Raw genomic sequence first — 20,308 nt, 5'->3', positions numbered from 1 at the left:
CAGCCGGTAAAGTATCCTTACACTATGTTTCATCATATCAGTGGTAAAAACCTGTATCTGCTGTTTTCCTTTGAGTTCTGCCTGAACGAGCAGAACCTACTCTTGAGTGGTTATGTCTAGCTGACTGATGGAGTGTTCCACAACAACTTTAAGATTACAAGAAACTTTGATGAAATGAATGGTTAAATTGTGAATAAATATTGCAATTATGAACTAAAGAGGAGCTGCAAACATTAAGTCACACTGTTATTTTTAACTGCAACCCCCATGATGATTGAGACCAATGGCAGAAGGGTTCCCTTGCCCTGACGTGGGTCACCGGGGCCCCCCTCTGGAGCCAGGCCTGGGGATGGGGCACGATGGTGGCCGGACCTTTGCCCGTGGGGCCCGGTCAGGCTCGGGCCAAAAGGGTTACATGGGCCCCACCTCCCGAGGGCTCACCATCTGCGGAAGGAGCCGTAGGGGTCGGGTGCAGTGTGAGCTGGGCGGCAGCAAGAGGCGGGGACCCTGGCGGTCCGATCCCTGGCTGCAGAAGCTGGCTCTAGGGACGTGAAACATCACCTCTCTGGTGAAGAAGGAGTCTGAGCTTGTGTGTGAGGTTGAGCGGTTCCGACTAGATGAAGTTGGACTCACCTCGGCGCATGGCTTGGGCTCTGAAACCAGTTCCCTCGAGAAGGGCTGGCCCTTCTTCCACTCTGGAGTTGCTCACTGTGAGAGGCGCCAAGCTGGTGTGGCCATTCTCATTGGTCCCCGTCTTGATGCCTGTACGTTGGGGTTTACCCTGGTGGACGAGAGGGTAACCTCCCTCTGCTTTTGGGTGGGGGGATGGGTCATAACTGTTGTCACTGCCTATGCACCAAACAGCAGTTCAGAGTACCCACCCTCTTTGGAGTCCTTGGAGGGAGTGTTGGGGTTCTCCCTCTGAGGACCCCCCCCCCCCCCCCCCCTGTGCTTCAACTACAGGGGAATCACACTCCTCAGGCTCCCTGGTAAGGTCTATTCAGGGGTCCTGGAGAGGAGGGTCCGCCGGATAGACAAATCTTGAATTGAAGAGGAGCAGTGCGGTTTTCGTCCTGGTAGCGGAACAGTGGACCAGCTCTATACCCTCCTTGGGTTGCTGAAGGGGGCATGGGAGTTTTCCCAACCAGTCTACGTGTGCTTTGTGGACTTAGAGAAGGCATTCGACCGTGTCCCCCAGGGGCTTCTGTGGGGGGTACTCCGGAAGTATGGGGTACCGGACCCCTTGTTGAGGGTTGGACTCCACCAGGGCTTCCCTTTATTACCAATTCTGTTTATAAGTCTGTGCCAATCTGTCATGATGAAGAAGGAGCTGAGCCAGAAGGCGAAGCTCTTGATTTACCAGTCGATCTACGTTCCAACCCTCACCTATGGTCACGAGCTGTGGGTCGTGACCGAAAGAACGAGATCTCGCAAGCAGGCAGCTGAAATGAGTTTCCTCTGCAGGGTGGCCGGGCTCTCCCTTAGAGATAGGGTGAGAAGCTGGGTCATTGGGGAGGTGCTCAGAGTAGAGCCGCTGCTTCTTTGCATTGAGAGGAGCCAGTAGAGGTGGCTCGGGCATTTGGTCAGGATGCCTCCTGGACGCCTCCTTGGTGAGGTGTTCCAGGCACGTCCCTGCAGGATGAGACCCCAGTGAAGACCCAGGACATGGTGGAGGGATTATATCTCTCAGCTGGCCTAGGATTACCCCCCTCGGGATCCCACCCGCAGAGTTGGCAGATGTGGCTCGGGAAAGGGAAGTCTGGGCTTCCCTGCTTAGACTGCTGCCTCCGCGAGCCGACCCTGGATAACTGGCGGCGAATGGATGGATGTTATTTTTAATTGTGTAATTTTTAAATGCCTTCTGAAATGTGGACTTTCTACTCTTAGGCATTTTATAAGTGATGGTCAGGTTGCGGTAAGTCCTATTCGATCGGTAATGATAGGTTTCTTTGTAAGTCTTGTTCGTGTATCCTACAAAAAATAACTACAACCCTACGTGGCTGAAATTTGACTTTCATAACAAAAAATAACTAAAGTCCCGATTTGATAAAAAATTACTTCCATAAGTTGTCCGGGCCAACCTCAATCATGTACCCTATGTCCAGCCAATCATACACTGCAATGTTATCAACAGGCTCAGGGCCTTGAGTACATCTGACCACCCGAGTGGATCTGGTACCAAAACTGGCACCTCTATCAACAGCTAATTTAGCATCTATCTTCATCCTACCTGTTCTGTGAGCTCTTACCAGCCAGTACAAGACAGTCTTATCTTTGTCACGGTGGCAGTGGAGATGTGGTGTGGACCCAAATGCAGAGATGAGGGAAAACAGGATGCAGGTCGAAGATAGATTTATTCCAGAACAAGATGAGGGCAGAACTAACTAAATGAACCAACAACCACAAACTGAAACAGAGGGGTATAAATACACTGGAAAACCAAACAAGAAACAGGTGAAACTGGGTTCATTTACAACAGAAAATCCATGAAGCTAAACAAGAACCAAGAGAACTAAACTAGAAAAACTACAAAATAAAACAGGAAACCAGAAACTAAGGCACCAAATGAAACCACATCATGACAATCTTGACTTTTGTCTCATCTCTTTCTCTGTCCTTTTTGTTTTGTGATATTTGTGAACCCCTCAGGCATCCAACAAGCTGTTCTGTGTGTAAAGAGGGTTTGAGAGATCCAGTCCAGCTCATCTGTGAACACTGGATGTGCAAACAGTGTGCAGAGTTGGACTGGTACCAGTCTGATTCATCACTGGGCTATTCCTGTCCAGACTGTCAAATGAAATCCAAGATAAAGTCTAGTAAGTTTTTGTTTTTCTTATGTTATCTATGGGCTTCATTTGAGGTCCCACAGGCAAAAAAGGCCCAGTTAGATATCTTCTTTAGCCTGATGGGCTGCACTGTGGCATAGTGGTTAGCACTTTGGCCTCAGAGCAAAAGGGTCACTGGTTCTTGGGCGAGGTCTGCATAGAGTTTGCACTTTTTGACTTTTTGTGTCCAGCTGTTGGGTTGGGGATCATTGGAACGTCAGGAAACCAGTACCACAGCTCTGGTCAGTTGTCACAACAGTCATGACACAGAACATGACGCATACAGAATGAATGTTCCCTGCATCATATAGTCAAGGTCCTGCCAGATTTTAAATCCTTTCTGACAGGAGACTCTGAAAGATATTCTCAGAAGACTCTGACAACATGTTTGGGTCTGCCAGTCTTCCAAAATTTTTCACTAACAGCCTGAATATGAAATAATTTCATTTGTTTGTTTCAGGTGATGATCATCTTTTGGAAGGAAAGAAGAGTCATAAAGAAGCAATGCAGAATAAATTTACTTTGACATCTGAAGGTAATGGAGACCAATGGAGTCCCCTGAAAAGCATTTATACGACTCTTTTCACCATCACGGGAGACAATGAAGGACTAACTGGAGAATTTGAGTTTAGACGCTTTAAAGGTAGGTTAGTGAAACAGCTGTCGTTCGACAGGTCAGTCAACCTCAATGACATCTTTAAACCAACACCCAACCAAGAGAAACCCCCCAGAACGGTCTTGACGAAGGGCATTGCCGGCATCGGAAAATCCTTCTCTGTACAGAAGTTCATTCTTGACTGGGCTGAAGGTGAAGCAAACCAGGAAGTTGACTTTGTTTTCTGCTTTGCTTGCCGAGAGCTGAATTTGATTTCAGCCGAGAAAAACCTGCATGAGCTCCTGACTGAGTTCCACCCTGCTTTCCAACACCTGAGAGATCCAGAAGATTACGCCAAAACCAGGATCATAGTGATCTTAGATGGTCTGGATGAAAGCAGGCTTCAGCTAGACTTTAAGAACTTTAAGACAGTAATGTCTCTCAGGGAGGTAACATCTGTGGGTAATCTCCTCGTAAATCTCATTCGGGGTAACCTTCTTCCTGATGCAAATCTCTGGATAACTTCCCGTCCAGCAGCAGCCACTCAGATCCCTGCAGAGTATGTCCACATGGTGACAGAGATAAGAGGGTTCAGTGAGTCACAAAAGGTGGAATACTTCAAGAAGAGATTTAATGATGACGTGAATCTTTCTGAGAGAATCATGTCACATATTCAGTCTTCACAGAGTCTTGACATCATGTGCCAGATCCCGATCTTCTGCTGGATTTCGGCCGTCTTGTTTCAGGAGGCTTTTGTAGAAGAAGAAGAAACTGAGATTCCTCAAACTCTGACAGAGATGATGGCTCATTTCCTGTTTGCCCAGACAAAGCGCAGAAGCAGAAAATATGACAAGGAGATTGAGAAAGAGAAAGAGAAACTGTTGAAGAAACACAGAGAGTTTCTTCTGAAACTTGGCAAGCTCGCTTTTGTCCAACTTCTGGAAAATAATCTCATCTTCTGTGAGGAAGACCTGGAACGCTGTGGGATCAACATACAAGAAGCATCAATCTATTCTGGATTTTTCAACACAACTATTAGGGAAGGGCAAGTTTTCTCCAAGCAAAGAGTCTTCTTCTTTGTGCATCTGACTGTTCAGGAGTTCTTTGCAGCGCTTCACATTTACGAATGTTTCATAACCAAGAACAACGAAGAGCTCAGCAGTTTCCTCCATCTCAAAGATGAAGAACATGATGTACTCGATCTTCTGAAGATGACCGTCAACAAAGTGTTGGAGAAGAAGATTGGTCACTTGGACTTTTTCTTACGATTCCTTCTCGGCCTGATGGTTGAACCCAACCAGAGAGTCCTTAAGGGTCTGTTGACTCCACTGGACCCAAAGCAAGATGTAGACAAGAAAATCTTGACTTACCTCAGATCCATCCGAAGAAAGACTGTGTCCCCAGACAGCTGCATCAACCTTTTCCAGACCATGGTGGAGATGAGGGACCACAAGGTCAAAGATGAGATTCAGGAATATCTCAAACTAGCAGATCGCTCAGAAACAGAGTTGACTCCCCTTCATTGCTCTGCGCTGGCCTACATGCTGCAGATCTCAAAGGATCAGCTAGAAGAGCTGGACCTGAAGAGCTACAACACATCAGATGAAGGCAGGAGGAGGCTGATACCAGCTGTGAGGTGCAGCAAGAAGGCAAAGTAAGCTTATTTCTAAAAACTATATCTGCTTAACAGTGTCAGCAATTGTTTTGGTCAGGCTAGCATGAAAGGTCATCCTGGTTTGAAGGGCTTACAGAATGATGCTAACCTGCAGATACAGCATTCTAAGTTAAGGAAAGCATACAGAAGTTTTAGGTTGTGTTATTAATGTATATCTGGCAGTGAAAAAGAAGTAGATGTGTATGCTTATCATTCAACAGGGTGTCTTTTCTGAGCTTACGAATGCCTTCACAAATATCAAAGAATTTATCACAAGATAAGTTTGAAGTAGTCTAGAGGCAGAGCAATACATACAGGTTTTTCTTCAGCACACAAATGGAAATTTGCACTTTAAATATTTAATTATCCATAGATAAGATGACCAGGCCTAGTCCCAGGAGAGATCACTGGGGAACACTGTTGTTTATACTGGGGTAACAGGAGGTGCGGTTCATGAACGTACAATTTACCAAAACTATCCAGCATTTAGTGTTCCTTTTATCTAACACAACAGAGCTATTGTTTTGAAATATTGTATTATCTTCCACTTTCAGACTGACAGACTGCAAATTAGATGCAGAGTGGGTTGAGCACTTGGCTTTTACTCTGAAATTCTCTCACTCTGCTCTGAGAGATCTGGACTTGAGCAACAACGATCTAAAAGACTCAGGAGTGGAGCTGCTTTGTGATGGACTGTCGAAACAAGGCTGCAAACTGAAGATACTGAGGTATGTGACAGATGTGTCAGATTGTGGTGTTGAATTTGTGCTAGCATAAAAATGGTGTATGCTAACAAAGGTGGTCATTGTAAAAAGTCCTCTGTAGTTTCTAGCTGGTATGATTGTTCTTGTTTAAATCCATTTTCTGGCTGTCTTTAGTTGATGCTACCTATGCTAGCCACCAGACTTATTTTTCAACATGTTATCTCATGGTAGCTGGATTCACTAGTAGGATCCACTTTCGTGAGTCAGTCTGTGGATCTTGTTTCATGTGTGAAATAATCTCAAGCTTCTTTCAGCCATTAGATCTGATCATTTCTAGAACTGGTGGTAAAAACTGTGCCGTCAAATGATTACTTTAGCCGCAGCTTTGTCAAAGAACTGGTCCTTTTTCCTCTTTTTAACTCTACAATCATTTGATGTGTTTACAGACTTTCTTAAAAACTGTTTTCCAGCTTGTCCGGGTGTCAGGTCACAGAGGTGGGGTGTTCGTACCTCTCATCAGCTCTGCAATCCAACCCCTCCCACCTGGAAGAGCTGGACCTGAGCTACAACCATCCAGGAGACTCTGGAGTGGGGGTACTCTCTGAACTGAGAGATAATCCACGATATAAACTTGACAAACTCAAGTAATTCTACAAACTTACATACCTGTGCAGGTTGTCTTGGCATGGAATCTTAAACCTAACTAACGTTTTTCTTTTTTCTTTTCAGCTTTGACCATGGTGGAAGTCACAGGATGAAACCTGGTTTAAGGAAATGTAAGTGTTTGCACGTACAGGCGGTCCATGGTTTACGAACGAGTTCCATTCCATTGCCTTGGTGTAACCTGAAATTCCGTGCAAGTCAGATTTTTACCCTTAAATAGCCCTTAATCCTCCATTAATCACCTAATAACTATCTAAATACACATATTATGCATCATATTAATGGAAAAACAGTACAGGCAATTAAAATAGACACACATTAAAATATGCACCCACTGAGGCGCCATCTCAGCTAGAACCTTGAAACTTTGAAACTTGTTCTAGTTTTTTTAATTTAAATTTATTCACTGAACGTTGTAAAGTCAAAACGATGTAAGTCAAGAACCATGTAACCCGAGGACCGCCTGTATTTGTTCATTATCAGGAACAAATTAAGCAAATTCCGAGGATACAATCTTGTATTCCATATTTGTACTTCCAGATGCCTGTGAACTCACTTTGGATCCCAACACAGCACAGAAGAACCTACTTCTCTCTGAAAGCAACAGAAAGGTGACCTGGATAGAGGATAATCTGCTGCATCCACATCCCACCAACAGGTCTGATCTCCACCAGCAGGTGCTGTGTGAGCAGGGCTTAACTGGGCGCTGCTACTGGGAGGTTGAGATCTTTGGATCATTAAGCATCGGGGTCATGTGCAGAAGTGCCTACATGAAAGGGGAGACGGGGGATTTTAAGATAGGACAAAGTGAAAAGTCTTGGTGTTTGGTTTGCTCTGATGATAGTTTTTATGTTTCGAACAACAAAATCAAAGTAAATGTGGCTTCACTTGGATGGCCCACCAGTAGGGTTGGGGTGTACCTGGACGGGGTGGCTGGTACTCTGTCTTTCTACAGAGTTTCCTCTGATAGTCTGATCCCACTCCATACTTACACAGCAGTTTCTAATGAACCCCTCAACCCTGCTGTTGAGCTTCATACCAACTCCTCTGCTTTCTTTTGCCAGTTAATCTAATTTAGCTGTCCAAATGTTCATGTGCGCACCATCGTGCTAAAGCCCAACTCCAAAAGTTGTGGGAACACAGTGTAAAATGTAAATAAATAGAGAATCACAGAATCCAATGATTTGGATATCATTGGCCTATATGTTATTTTCAAGAGAACTATAACAACATATATGTTGAAAATGAGACATAATATCATTTCATGGAAAATATTGGCTCATTTGACGACAGCAACACATCTAAAAAAAAAAAAAGAAGCTCCAGGTTGATGTTTACCTTGTTGTACCATCCTCTTTTAACACTGTTATGCTGGATGTATCATATTTAATACATTTTCGGAGATTATTGCATCATGATTGGCACACTATCTGATACTTATCTACTACATCCTTGTGGAAATTATAATACAATAAGGCACTACAATGGTTTTGACACATTACAAGGACATAAATAAACAGCATACATTTTTTTGTTAATAATTTTTCTACTATATTTATTTTAAGGGAAAAATAAAGACTTAGAATAAAGATTACACTTTCTTGGATTTTACTTTAAATGGTTAAAAACTGTATGTAAACATCTGGGAAGTGAGGCAACCATTTACTGGAGTTCAGAACTGATGCAGCCTTCATAGATGTGAAAACTGCTCATGCTATGGGTTCTAATGCTACTACATACAACAGAAGATGCCAGCTTTTGAACGTTCCGCTCATAATAAGATGGATATTCAGTCTCCTCCTTAGTCTGCAGGATGTGGCATCCATGGAGCCTATAAATAATTTAAAATGTCTTATTTATCTGGTCACAGAACAGCCTAAGACCATTTCAAATGAGTTTTATTTCTGGATCAGGTTCTCGTATGGCAGCTAGTTTGCACGATGCTTTAACCCTTTGATTCTTAAGATTGTGCTTTTAAAGGGGTTTTAACAAATGAAATATCTTACTGTGGATCAATAGTTTTACTAATGTTCATTGGACCTTTGTTGATGAAACAGTACATGTTTTAAAACTTTTTAAAACTGAAAAGTACACTTTTCAGTACATGTATTATCCACTACTGAAGTACAGTGCAGTTTTAAAGAAAAATTGCATTCGCAACTGAAATGAGTGTTTACTGGGTTTACAGTTAGAGTTGTATCGTCTAGTTATATATACTTTTCACATCTTAAAATCTTAGTTTTTAAATAGTGTATGACTCATAAACTTGACGAGAAGAGTGACTAAAATACGTATTTACAGTGTCTCGCCAATGGGGCGTCTGGTACTAACCTGCATTTAGGGATTTCAAGGTAAACTGCTTTCAGACAGTAATTTCTGGAAGGGTCTCCGAGTCCAGTAGAGAATCATCTTTTTTGTAATATGATGCTACCTCAGGGCACTAAGATCACAAGCATCCAGTTTTGACCATTGATCTTGTCCCATGCACATAGATTCCTTCTGATTCTCTGAATCTTTTAATGATACAGTTCAGTGTAAATGGTGGGATCTTCAAAGTCTTTGCCTTTCTAGCATTTTTCTAAAGTTGTTTCAGCATTTTGAGCAACAGTTTGTTTCAGATTTGTGAACTTCTGTTCCTTTTCACGTCTAAAAACTCTCTGAAATGCTCCTTTATCCTACTTAACTTGTCTGATGCTGCTTCTGATTTGTACTTTTAAAGGTTTTTGTTGCCATTGTTCTAATTTATTACAGACATTTATAAAGTACTAAAAATCAAGACTCAAGTAAAAGTACAAGTACTCTATGAATGAAGTTACTTGAATAGAAGTTGAAGTGTTCCTTGAAGTTCCCCACTTAAGTAGAAGTACTAAAGTATTCAACATTTTTTTTTAACTTAACAAGTAGTTTATTTTAAAAGTACTGAAAGTAAAAGTATTTCATTGTGTTGTGTAGTTATTTAAGACAACATTAAACTATGTAAATCATATTGTTTATGTTTTCAAACCTTTATTCTGGCATTCAGAAATCCTTTTGCAGGAGCAGTAGTACATGAACAGGAACATCCTTAAAAAAACACATATCAAGTGTTTTCATTCCCCTCCATAGCTTTTCCCCCTTCTTAAACCAGTAAATATACTTTAAATGTTTTTTTTTCCACGTAAAGACGTCTCTCTTCATCCATAACTTATGGCAACTAAAGGCAAGTCGGCCACTTATAAGCTAGTTCTTCTAGTTCTGAAAACTAAAGTCATTAGTATTGTTGATTCCCCGGCAGTGGATGTGTCCCTTTAGATCTGGGATCCCTCTTCTGCAGACTCACTCACTCACACACTTTTATACGGTTATGTCGCTTACCTATAAAGCACAAGAGACATATTATGTTGCTGCTAACTTGCTACGTGACACTCCTTCACTCCCGCTCAGCAAAGCTGCCAGAGCTCCTTTAGCTAGAGGGAAGAGGTCCCACTCTTTTTATTTTTTTAAACTGGCATGAAAAACTAATTCACTTGCGTACAGAGATCGTCTATGACGACACACATCGCACTCTAACAAGTATAATGGATTTAAACAAATTACCGTCTGTTTTTATTTATTTATTTATTTTTGCTTTTGTAACGAATAACGCAGGACAATAAAAAAGTATCATAGTGATCCAAAATATGTCGTGGAGCAAAAGTGGAAGTAAGAAAGAAAAAGGAATACTTTAATAAAGTAGAGATACCACATTTTACTAATTAAGTACAGTAGTGAAGTAGTTCTACTTTGTTGCTATACATCTATGATTACAGACGTGTTGCTGCAACCAAATTCAAAATGAGCTGATATTTTCCATAAAATGTGAAAATCTAATTTTTCAATCAATCAATCAAAGTTTATTTATATGGCCCTTTTCATACAAGAGTAGCACAAAGTGCTTTACAAAATAAAAAAACAAGAATAAAACAAGGTTAAGAACCTGCCTTCACATACAAAATATAGAATATACCCAAAATCTTACACATATACTCACTTTTCACACACACTCACAAAGATAAAACACATTAAAACCGTCATCGAACCAGTCTTAAGGATCCATATTGGCACACACACACACACACACACACACAAAAAGTTTAATTGACAATCATAAAAGAAAAGAAAAGTCTAAAAAATAGAGCTAATTAAAAGCTTGTTTAAAATGTTGGGTCTTAAAAATCTCATTTTTATATGTTCATGTTCTGTTGAGAATAAACGATGGGTTGATAATATTTGTAAATCATCATATGCTGTTGCAACATCTCACAAAAATGTACATGCTAGATATGAAGTCCACTTGCTGATCCATAAAAACTTAATCTTCTCTTGTACAGAAATATGTTCTATCTTCTCCACTGTGAGGACTTATTTCATTTTTCAGATCAGAAAAAGAGAAGATCTCTTCCAAGAAAAGGGGTCTGTCATTGTTTTATGACAAAAACCACGTTTTACATGTTTTACAGCCAACAACCAGATTAATTCAAATCAGTTTTTTTGGGTTTAAATGAACTGAATCAAACGTTCACAAGGTTGCTGTTTAATGATCATCTTGATCAATATGTAATGGTGCAAGTTTACAATGCCTGCTGAAAATGGTTCATTTTCCTTTTATGTGATTTTATGTTGAACATATGAAGCTGCTCTGATGTGGTGAAGGGATTACACTGATGGGGGGGATGCTGGGGAAGGAGGGAAGAAATAGGGGAAAGAGACATTTGTGCTTCATTTTCACCTTCAGGTGGTTCAGAATTCATGTTGATGGTTGGGTTTTTATATAAAAGTTGACACGAGGTCCTCTGCTGTTCCCAATAAGATGGTGCAGTCGTGACTTCGTTTGAGGTGATTCATTTGTTTCCAGGGCAATCCACCAATGTGCAGCAATATATACACTGAACAATATGTACAACAACTACTAACTCTCTCCAGTTGCAAAAACAAACTGTGACTTGCTACGCTCTAATCTGTACTCCTTACTCTCCATCCCAACAACTCCAAACTGAACGTCTCACAAATCCAAAGCCCCATCCAACAGGAACTCCCCAGTTACCATGAATAACTGGTTTCTCCTACATCCAGTGCTTTAAGTGGAACAAAATAAGTGGTGGTACTCCCTTAATGACTTGCTGTCAGTTTGTCAAGCAAATATGGAACAAAAACATGGCTGATGTTTACATGTAGATCTATAAATTGATCTATAGATTAAGTTTTATAGTACAGAAATGACAAAAAACAGCAAGTTCTATGTCAAATCCACATTTACCAAATTCAAAGTGCCATGGAGACACTTTTATGAAATTCAAGCCTCATTGCTGGACATTAAAAATAACACTGAAAAGTAAATATATAAACTTAAAGTTCATTAACCTTTTCATGCATGAATTAATAAAAATAAAATAAAAGCAACATTTTTCACTTTTTTGAAAACAAAACAAAACAAAAAAAAAAACCCCCCACTGAATTGGTTTATTTACAAAAATACCTCCTCATTCATGAATATGCAAGAAAAAAGCTTGTAAATAGGTCCCCACTACAGGGCCTCTATGCATGAAAGGGTTAAACACATAGAAAGTTCTACATTTAGACTTATTTAGCTCATTACCAGAATAATTTAACAGAGTATTAATGTCACACTTTTCCTCTGTGAAATATGTTTTTCCCAGCATCAGGCCTGGTCCATAACACTTAGTAATATTATCTTTAATCTGGAAATAATCTTCAAAAACTCAAACTACTGACCAGCCGTACACTTAGTCTGCAGCGTCTGACCTTCATGTCTGGTGTAGTAAATGACTGTTAAGTAGTACTACTGTAGTAAATGACTGTTAGTAGTACTACTGTAGTAAATGACTGGTAAGTAGTACTACTGTAGTAAATGACTGTTAGTAGTACCACTGTAGTAAATGACTGTTAGTAGTACTACTGTAGTAAATGACTGGTAAGTAGTACTACTGTAGTAAATGACTGTTAGTAGTACTACTGTAGTAAATGACTGGTAAGTAGTACTACTGTAGTAAATGACTGTTAGTAGTACTACTGTAGTAAATGACTGTTAGTAGTACTACTGTAGTAAATGACTGATAGTAGTACTACTGTAGTAAATGACTGTTAGTAGTACTACTGTAGTAAATGACTGTTAGTAGTACTACTGTAGTAAATGACTGTTAGTAGTACTACTGTAGTAAATGACTGTTAGTAGTACTACTGTAGTAAATGACTGGTAAGTAGTACTACTGTAGTAAATGACTGTTAGTAGTACTACTGTAGTAAATGACTGTTAGTAGTACTACTGTAGTAAATGACTGGTAAGTAGTACTACTGTAGTAAATGACTGGTAAGTAGTCCTACTGTAGTAAATGACTGTTAGTAGTACTACTGTAGTAAATGACTGTTAAGTAGTCCTACTGTAGTAAATGACTGTTAGTAGTACTACTGTAGTAAATGACTGGTAAGTAGTACTACTGTAGTAAATGACTGGTAAGTAGTCCTACTGTAGTAAATGACTGTTAGTAGTACTACTGTAGTAAATGACTGTTAAGTAGTCCTACTGTAGTAAATGACTGTTAGTAGTACTACTGTAGTAAATGACTGTTAGTAGTACTACTGTAGTAAATGACTGTTAGTAGTACTACTGTAGTAAATGACTGGTAAGTAGTACTACTGTAGTAAATGACTGGTAAGTAGTACTACTGTAGTAAACATCGTGCACCCATTGATCCCCAGCCGACTTGGCTGACACCGGTTCCCCTTACGGCGACAAGGTGGCCTTGTCACAAAAATACACTCAGAGGAAGAAAACTTGATCACTGTGACTTTCTTACCGGAACACTTATTAGTTTCTAAATAACCAGCATATTTTCCGTTTTTTAACTGTGGACTGAAACACCGTTACGTTAACTCTCATGTGAACAAACACACATTACACATGTTCTGGTGGAGACGGCAATAACTTAACTTGAAACTTGTTTTTGATGTTATTCCTCTAAACAGAACACAGAAAAATAAAGTTTCCATAAACTTTACTCTTCTTTTTCCCGGTCATGACAACTGTTTTCTATTTTGTGACTTTGGTTAAAGTTCTCTTGTTTTTTTAGTAGTTTGACTGAACAGTGTTGGTAGATGTGACTTTTTTTTTTATGAATCTATTTACTGAATGTGTTGAAACACTGGTTTGCTGTGAGCGTTTCAATCTTCCACTATATACAGTTCAGGCTACTCTATCGCCACCATATCAATTTACAACTTGTTCACTGTTTTTATTTGATTATTATATTTGGACTTTTTTCTTATTTTGCTTGTGTTTAATCTTGGTTTACTATATTTAGTTGTTTTTGTCTTTAAAATGTGGTTTGATTTTGATTATTAATTACTTGAATAATAAGTGTCTTTAATTTTAATAAAAATCTGTTTTGACTTTTCCTTTCTTTTTTTGTTTTTACATTTATGTTATTCTATTTTATAACAACCAGGAAATGCTGAACATATGGGAAAACATAAAATACAAAGTTCTGTTAATGGTTTGTGAAATGTGCTGATTTAGGCTTTTAGATGCGAAACTTCGTCATGATCATGTTTAGACATGAAAGTCATTTTGCAGAGTTTACTGCCAGTTTAACAGCAGAAAAATGACATATTACCTTATGGGAATTTGCTTCCTGTTTCTTGCTTCGTTTCTTTTTAGTAAATTTTGTTTTTTATTTGTAATTTGATGAAGTTTGCAGAACTTTTCTTTGGTTTTTAACCATGTTGGCTGATGTCTGCCTTAAACATTTTTGTGTTGCTACGTTTGAACAGAATTTTTTGCAGTGAAAATGTGATTAAATGATGTTTGTTTTTTGGTTTATTTGATTTTAAAGTGTTAACTTTGTGAGAAAACTTGACTGAAAGATATTTGAACATTTTTATATTTTCTTGTAGTGACAACTAGTCCAACAATACAAGGTAACAACATGTCTGCTTCAGGTTACTGCATGAGATGTGAAGACCAACTTCAGGAGCTTTTCAGGTTCTAGTTATCGCACCTTGTTGCATGAATTAATCTAAAAGTGTGAAATGATTCCTTTTATGTGTTTCTTTTGGTTTCATTTAACTGAATTTACATTTGTAGGCAGCTTCTTGTGATGTTTTTAACATTTGTGAGAATAAATCCTTGACAAAAACAAACTTTGGAGCCTTTTGATTTAATGGAAACGTGACTTTTATCCAAACTCTCTGAATCATATTTAAGATTTTTAAATGATCTGAACTAAATCCCTGTTATGACACAAGAAGCATGTTTTATTACATCATCATGTTAACACACATAAAACCTTCCAGTGTTCCTTTATAGGACATTTCTTGGACAAATCAGGTTGCATTGTGCAGAACATCATTGTTTGTCCACCTTACAGATGAACGGTTCAGTGGTTTGGCTGGCGGTAATGGGTGGGGCGGTCTGGCTGCCTCGTGTCCCAGCTGTCACCCCACTGACCCACTGATGAGTGGGGGGGGGGCAGCAGAATAAAAACTCAACAAAAGGACGCAGGTGTGGTCCACGTTGAACATGATATCGCTGAGATTTGATACGGCTTATTTAGTAAATGTAGGTTTTGTTGGAGGTGTTCTGTGAACAGAGAGAATAAAAACTAAACCACATCACACAGGAGCAGCATCTTAAAGTCTCACACACGACTCATACGAACAAGTTCAGAGAAAATGTTCAAAAGAACATTTATTTAATATTTATCTCACTAATGTAGCAGAATTATTTATGTACCCTTCCATTATAACCATTTATTATTATTGGAATTATTATTTATAACTCAAATCAGCCTGAAATGATGTTTTACAGCCTTTTACTTAACTTTATGTAATCGCTGGGATCTCCAGGTTGAAGCAGTGACTGATGCTTCTGCTGCTGGATCAGACCTGCTTGCAAGCAATAAAACTAAAAGAGTGAAAAGTGGAGGAAACGTCACCTTTAAAGTCCAGATTGTCTAATTGTCTTATCTCCACAGCTGCTGTCAGCAGTTTATCTCATCACAGTTGTCTGGAAAAGGTGCTTTTCCTTTGCAATGATTTAAAACGGGCTCATTTTATCCCCTTTGTCCTCCTCCTCCTCCTCCTCCTCCTCCTCCACTGCTGCTGCTTCAGCAGCTGTTGCAGCTTATCCCCCCCAAAAGGAGAGAATTGTAAACGCTCAGAGGTGATGGTGGGTGTTGAGGAGAGAGGGAGGAAAGACTGCAGACTGATAACAAGGTTAAAAAAAAAAAAAGGTCGTGTGATGAAGAAAAGTTGGGGGAAAGAAAACCAGGAGAGGATTTATGAAGATCTGGAGCAACAGAAGGGACCAGGTCCAAATCCTGACACTGCAGTCTGGAGACAAGCTGAACTAAAAGCAACAAACTGAGGAAAGAAATGAGAGTAATGTGGCTTTAATTAACTCTGACTGCTGATAAATTCAGTATTTATCTGCGTCTCCTTCAGGGTTGTTGGATTTGTTTAAGTTGGATGATTTTTCCTCTCATCATCCGACAACGTCGATCTGGTTTTGTATTCCTGGTTCAGCCGCAGTTTAAAACAGCCATGTGTTGTAATGTAAAGCTGCATGTAAAGCTAAAGTCAACTCACAGTGAAACTTGAAGGTGACATGATGGGACACAAAGTTAACTGTGGTTTATCAGCCTCGAGTTGTTGCTGGGCAACAGCATCTCCAGGAACGTACATAACAAACGCCACTGTGGCATCAAAACAAGGTCGTAAACACATATTCATAACACCATAAAGTTACATAGCGCTGCTTTAAACTGCCGTTAGAACAATGTGGTTATTATCCAGACCTTGTCATCTGTGTCCCTGTATTTTATTTTTAACTGCTCTTTTTCATTTATCTCTTATTTGACCATTTTATTGTTATTTTATTTTCTTAAGCTGTTTTGGTTCACTTGCTGTTTCTGTACAGCACTTTGGTCAGCTGTTTGTTGTTTTTAAAGTGCTTTATGAATAAATATGGTATGGTAGATGTAAACTCTGGGTAGCAAAAAAAACCCCATTTTATTTCCATGACAACCAAGGGGTCCATCCACATCAACAGCCATCCCACCCATGACTGAGGAGGTTGTCCTGGGTGCCACCCAGATCCAGGCAGGTTTGATCCACCTCACCACCAAATGGTTGCAGTATAAAACCCCGACTGTTCAGACAAAGGCAATCACCATGGCAACATCACATCGTCAGAGCAGGCATAGGTCCTGATGTGGAGGAACACCACATGGAAAGCACTGGTGTGGAGAAAATAAATGAAAACAAAAACAATAGTGATGACCAAAATGTATAAAAAAAGAAAAATACATAAGACTTCATATAAACTGTGCACCTGGTTAAAATATGATAATAAAAGCTGCGTAGGGAGTAGGCAGCTTTAAAACAATGATGTAAATGAATAAAGTAAGTAAAAGTAAAGTCAGTTAAAGGTGGGTTGGTTTTAGTTTGTTTGTTTTGTTCAATCAGTTTTTCCATTTCCAAAAAATACAATCACGTAAAACAAAAACAAACTAGAAAAGCTTGTACTTCTAATAATGTACACTTACAAGTAGCGTTACCTTAAATTATACAAATAACAAAGGCAGATGCATTATATCCACAATGTGTGACTTTCATGAAAAAAAATCATTTATAAAGTTGTATATCTCTCAAAAATAAACTGATAAATCATCTTTTTAAATAGAAATAAAGAATTACTTTTTTTTTTTTTTTTTTTACCTCATTACTGAGTTTTTCTACAGTTGAACCCCCTGAAAGGACAAGCATCTCTGTTTCATCCCTGTCCTAGATGTTGGAACAATAAATTTACTACTGTCTCTAAAGTTATATTTAGTCTGCTGAAGCTGAAAGTATTTTTGGACACCTTCTGGAAGAACATTTTGTTTAGTCTTAAACATAACTTGTATCGTCTTATAGTAAACTAAATCATCAAATTTCACCAGTTTTGATTTAATAAATAATGGATGTGTGTGATCATAATATCTAACATTATTTATCAAGCGTATGGCACGTTTTTGTAATAGAAATATGTCTTTCAGAGTTGTCTTGTGGGCGCCGCCCCACAGTTCAACACAGTATGACATATATGGAAGTATTAAGGTACAGTAGATCATAGACAAGGTGAGTTAGTAAAAGTAAAATTCAATTCAATTCAACTTTATCTGTATAGCGCCACTTCCCAACAATGTTGTCACAGGGCACTTTACACACGCGAATCAACATACATATCATTTCAAGCCAATTCATACATATCCTATAATAGAAACCAACTGATTGCATCGAGTCATGACTTCGATCCAATCCCCCATCCTGAGCTGCACGCGGCGACAGTGGGAAGGAAAAAACTCCCCTTGAACAGGAAGAAAACCTCCAGCAGAACCCGGCTCAGGGAGGGCAGCCATCTGCCTCGACTGGTCGGGGTGGAGATGACAGGAAAGACAGAGCAACATGTACAATTGCACTTAATCAGGAAGACCTGTGGAAAAAAAAGGAGAAATAAGTTAGAGACAGCAATATTGGCATATTTGTGCATTAATAAATTAGAGAAATAGAGCGAGGTACATCTCAGTGCATCAGGTAACATCCCCATTGCTACATAAGTAATGGATGGCTAGACTACCCATAATTATAAGAGCAAAGAGCATAACCTGGATAGCTGGATCCTGTATATGCAGACTCCAACTCAGGAGATGTTCATATCCTAACTATAAGAACCATGGAAAAAGAAGGTATTTAGCTCGATCGAAGCTTGTAAAAGGTGAAATTGGATTACTTTAAAATACTTAAATGGATTTAAATATGATTCAGTTGTCCATAACCCAGTGGATTATTGTGTAATAAGCAGTAAATTAATAATATTTTGCATCCAGTGAGTAAGATTGCGATAATCTGTCCCAATTCCACAAACCAGTAACACTGTAGTAATTGTGTCACATGACCAGCAGGGGGCGATGTTACACAACAACAGTCTTATATCTGGTTGTGTCTTCTGATTAAAGCTTCACACACAGCAAAGAAGCAACAAAGTGGTGTCTGATCTTCAGAAAGATGCAAAGAAATGCACCAGTTTACTCGTAAATTCTTCTAACTGGGACTTATAATTTACACGACAGTGGGTTTGGCCAAAATATGTATGTAAATCTATATTTACTGTTGCGTAATTACCAGTTTGTAAAGGCAGGAAACATTCATGCAGATAAAACTGGGAAACTGGGAGCGCCAGACAAAAGACAAGAAAGGCGTGAGACGGTAGAGAGAGGTAGACAAAGACATGGAGAGAGAGAGAGAGCGAGAGGGAGGGATGGAGGGATGGAGGGAGGCTGTCATCACGTACAGCCGCGGAGAGGAGGGGGAGGGCGGGGGTTAGTCAGCCGGTGTCTCCTCTCTGCTGCAGCGGCCATGCTGCTGTCCGCCGCCTGTCTCATTGCATCCCGGTCCTCTGCAGGTGCAGTCTGCCTCCGCTGCATCCCTCTAACCCGGGTTAGCGGACCGGTCTGGACCGGGTCGGCTCGGTCTTAGCGGTTCAGACCGCCTGGATCCACCGGAATAGACCGGAACACGACACAGGAGGGAAGAGGAGAAAACCTCCTTAGCAACAAACCGGTTTCACGGCATTATTGGTAGGTACCTCCCTCTCAGTGTGTGTGTGTGTGTGTGTTCCTGTCAGAACAGCTTAGCAGCGTCTGGGCGGATTGATGGATAAAGTCAATTCATTTGTCAGATGAGGACAGACAAAACCGCTTCTATAATCGTGTAATCTGCTGGCTCATGCTTTGCTTTTAGGACGAGAAAAGACGCATCTGACTGGAAATGTTCCTCTCTGGCAATGCAGAGAAAAACCCAGTCACCTTCCAGTTTAGTTGCTGAGTAAAACAGCTTCTTCTGATCTGACATGAGGATAGGCAGAATTTTTAAATAAAGCTTTTTGTCTGTGTGATTTTCTCAGTGATTGCACATTTTGAATGCAGTCCTGCGTTCAGCAACCCCCAGTGACTGAATTCAGTACAAAGCCTCCTCCTGCATCAGGGAAGGCTAGACTGTGCCGGTTCTGTCATTTGTGTCTCAGGATGATGGGGAGATCTGTTTTGTCAGGAAACCATGTGATAGCTCTTTCTTTTTGTTGTCAGGGATGGAGGGGTGCTGAGGAGCCTGGAAGACCAGCTTGTGTCTTGAGACAGAAACCCCCAGACGGCCTGGATCCACAGGACGAAGACTCACTGAATTGGGTCTAAAGCAGGATTTAGGGACTGACCTGCTTTCTCATTACCTTCAAAGCTAGACAACTAGGGGTTATGGTGGGGTCACGAAGTCCACACTAAGTATACTGAGTATAAGTATACCGAGTCACCAGAATTAGGGTTGGCAGCATTTTTTTTGGTTGCAATTTAGTCTTCAACGAGGCACAGGGAATTTTCTATGGCTATATCATCTATGCACTGGGGACAAAGTTTCCCAGTCTTCATAGTGTCCTGAAATCCTGATCCGACTGATCCCTGTGATTCTCTTTTTTCCTCTTTTGAAGAAAAAAGTTTTTTTTAAGAGTCTTAACCATCTCGCATATGAAGTTTAAGGACAGTAAGACCTAACACACAACATATCCCAGTATGAACATGGATCTCGTTGGGTTGTACCAGAGTTAATGGAACTGGAGCTCATTTTAATGGACATTGACTAGTCTACATATCATTTTTCAGTGAGATCAACTGGTTATTAAAAGAACAGGGGTCTAGAGGAGTTGGATTACAGGTGGATTTTGGGACTCTCACTAATTTTTGAGGACTTAAAACAGATTAAAAAGAATACACGTCCTCTTGAACTGGATCTCCTCTAGATC

General features: G+C 40.0%; 1 protein-coding gene across 1 annotated transcript; it reads left to right on the top strand.

Annotated features, from left to right (window-relative positions):
• Positions 1–283: 283 nt before the first annotated feature.
• LOC306769283 (protein NLRC3-like) lies at positions 284–7,514 on the top strand (the record flags this gene model as incomplete). The annotated part of the gene is made up of 8 exons (XM_079257849.1): positions 284–390; positions 2,650–2,816; positions 3,017–3,067; positions 3,286–5,074; positions 5,629–5,802; positions 6,249–6,422; positions 6,508–6,554; positions 6,982–7,514. 8 exons carry the CDS (start codon positions 284–286, stop codon positions 7,512–7,514), a joined length of 3,042 nt encoding a protein of 1,013 aa, XP_079113975.1.
• Between the last annotated feature and the right edge of the window lie 12,794 nt (positions 7,515–20,308).

This window comes from Telmatherina bonti (genome assembly GCF_933228915.1).
Source record: "Telmatherina bonti genome assembly, chromosome: 18".
NCBI classification, from domain to species: Eukaryota; Metazoa; Chordata; class Actinopteri; order Atheriniformes; family Telmatherinidae; genus Telmatherina; species Telmatherina bonti.
Note: the sequence above shows the minus strand (reverse complement) of the source record. Positions and strands in the feature narration are given on the sequence as shown.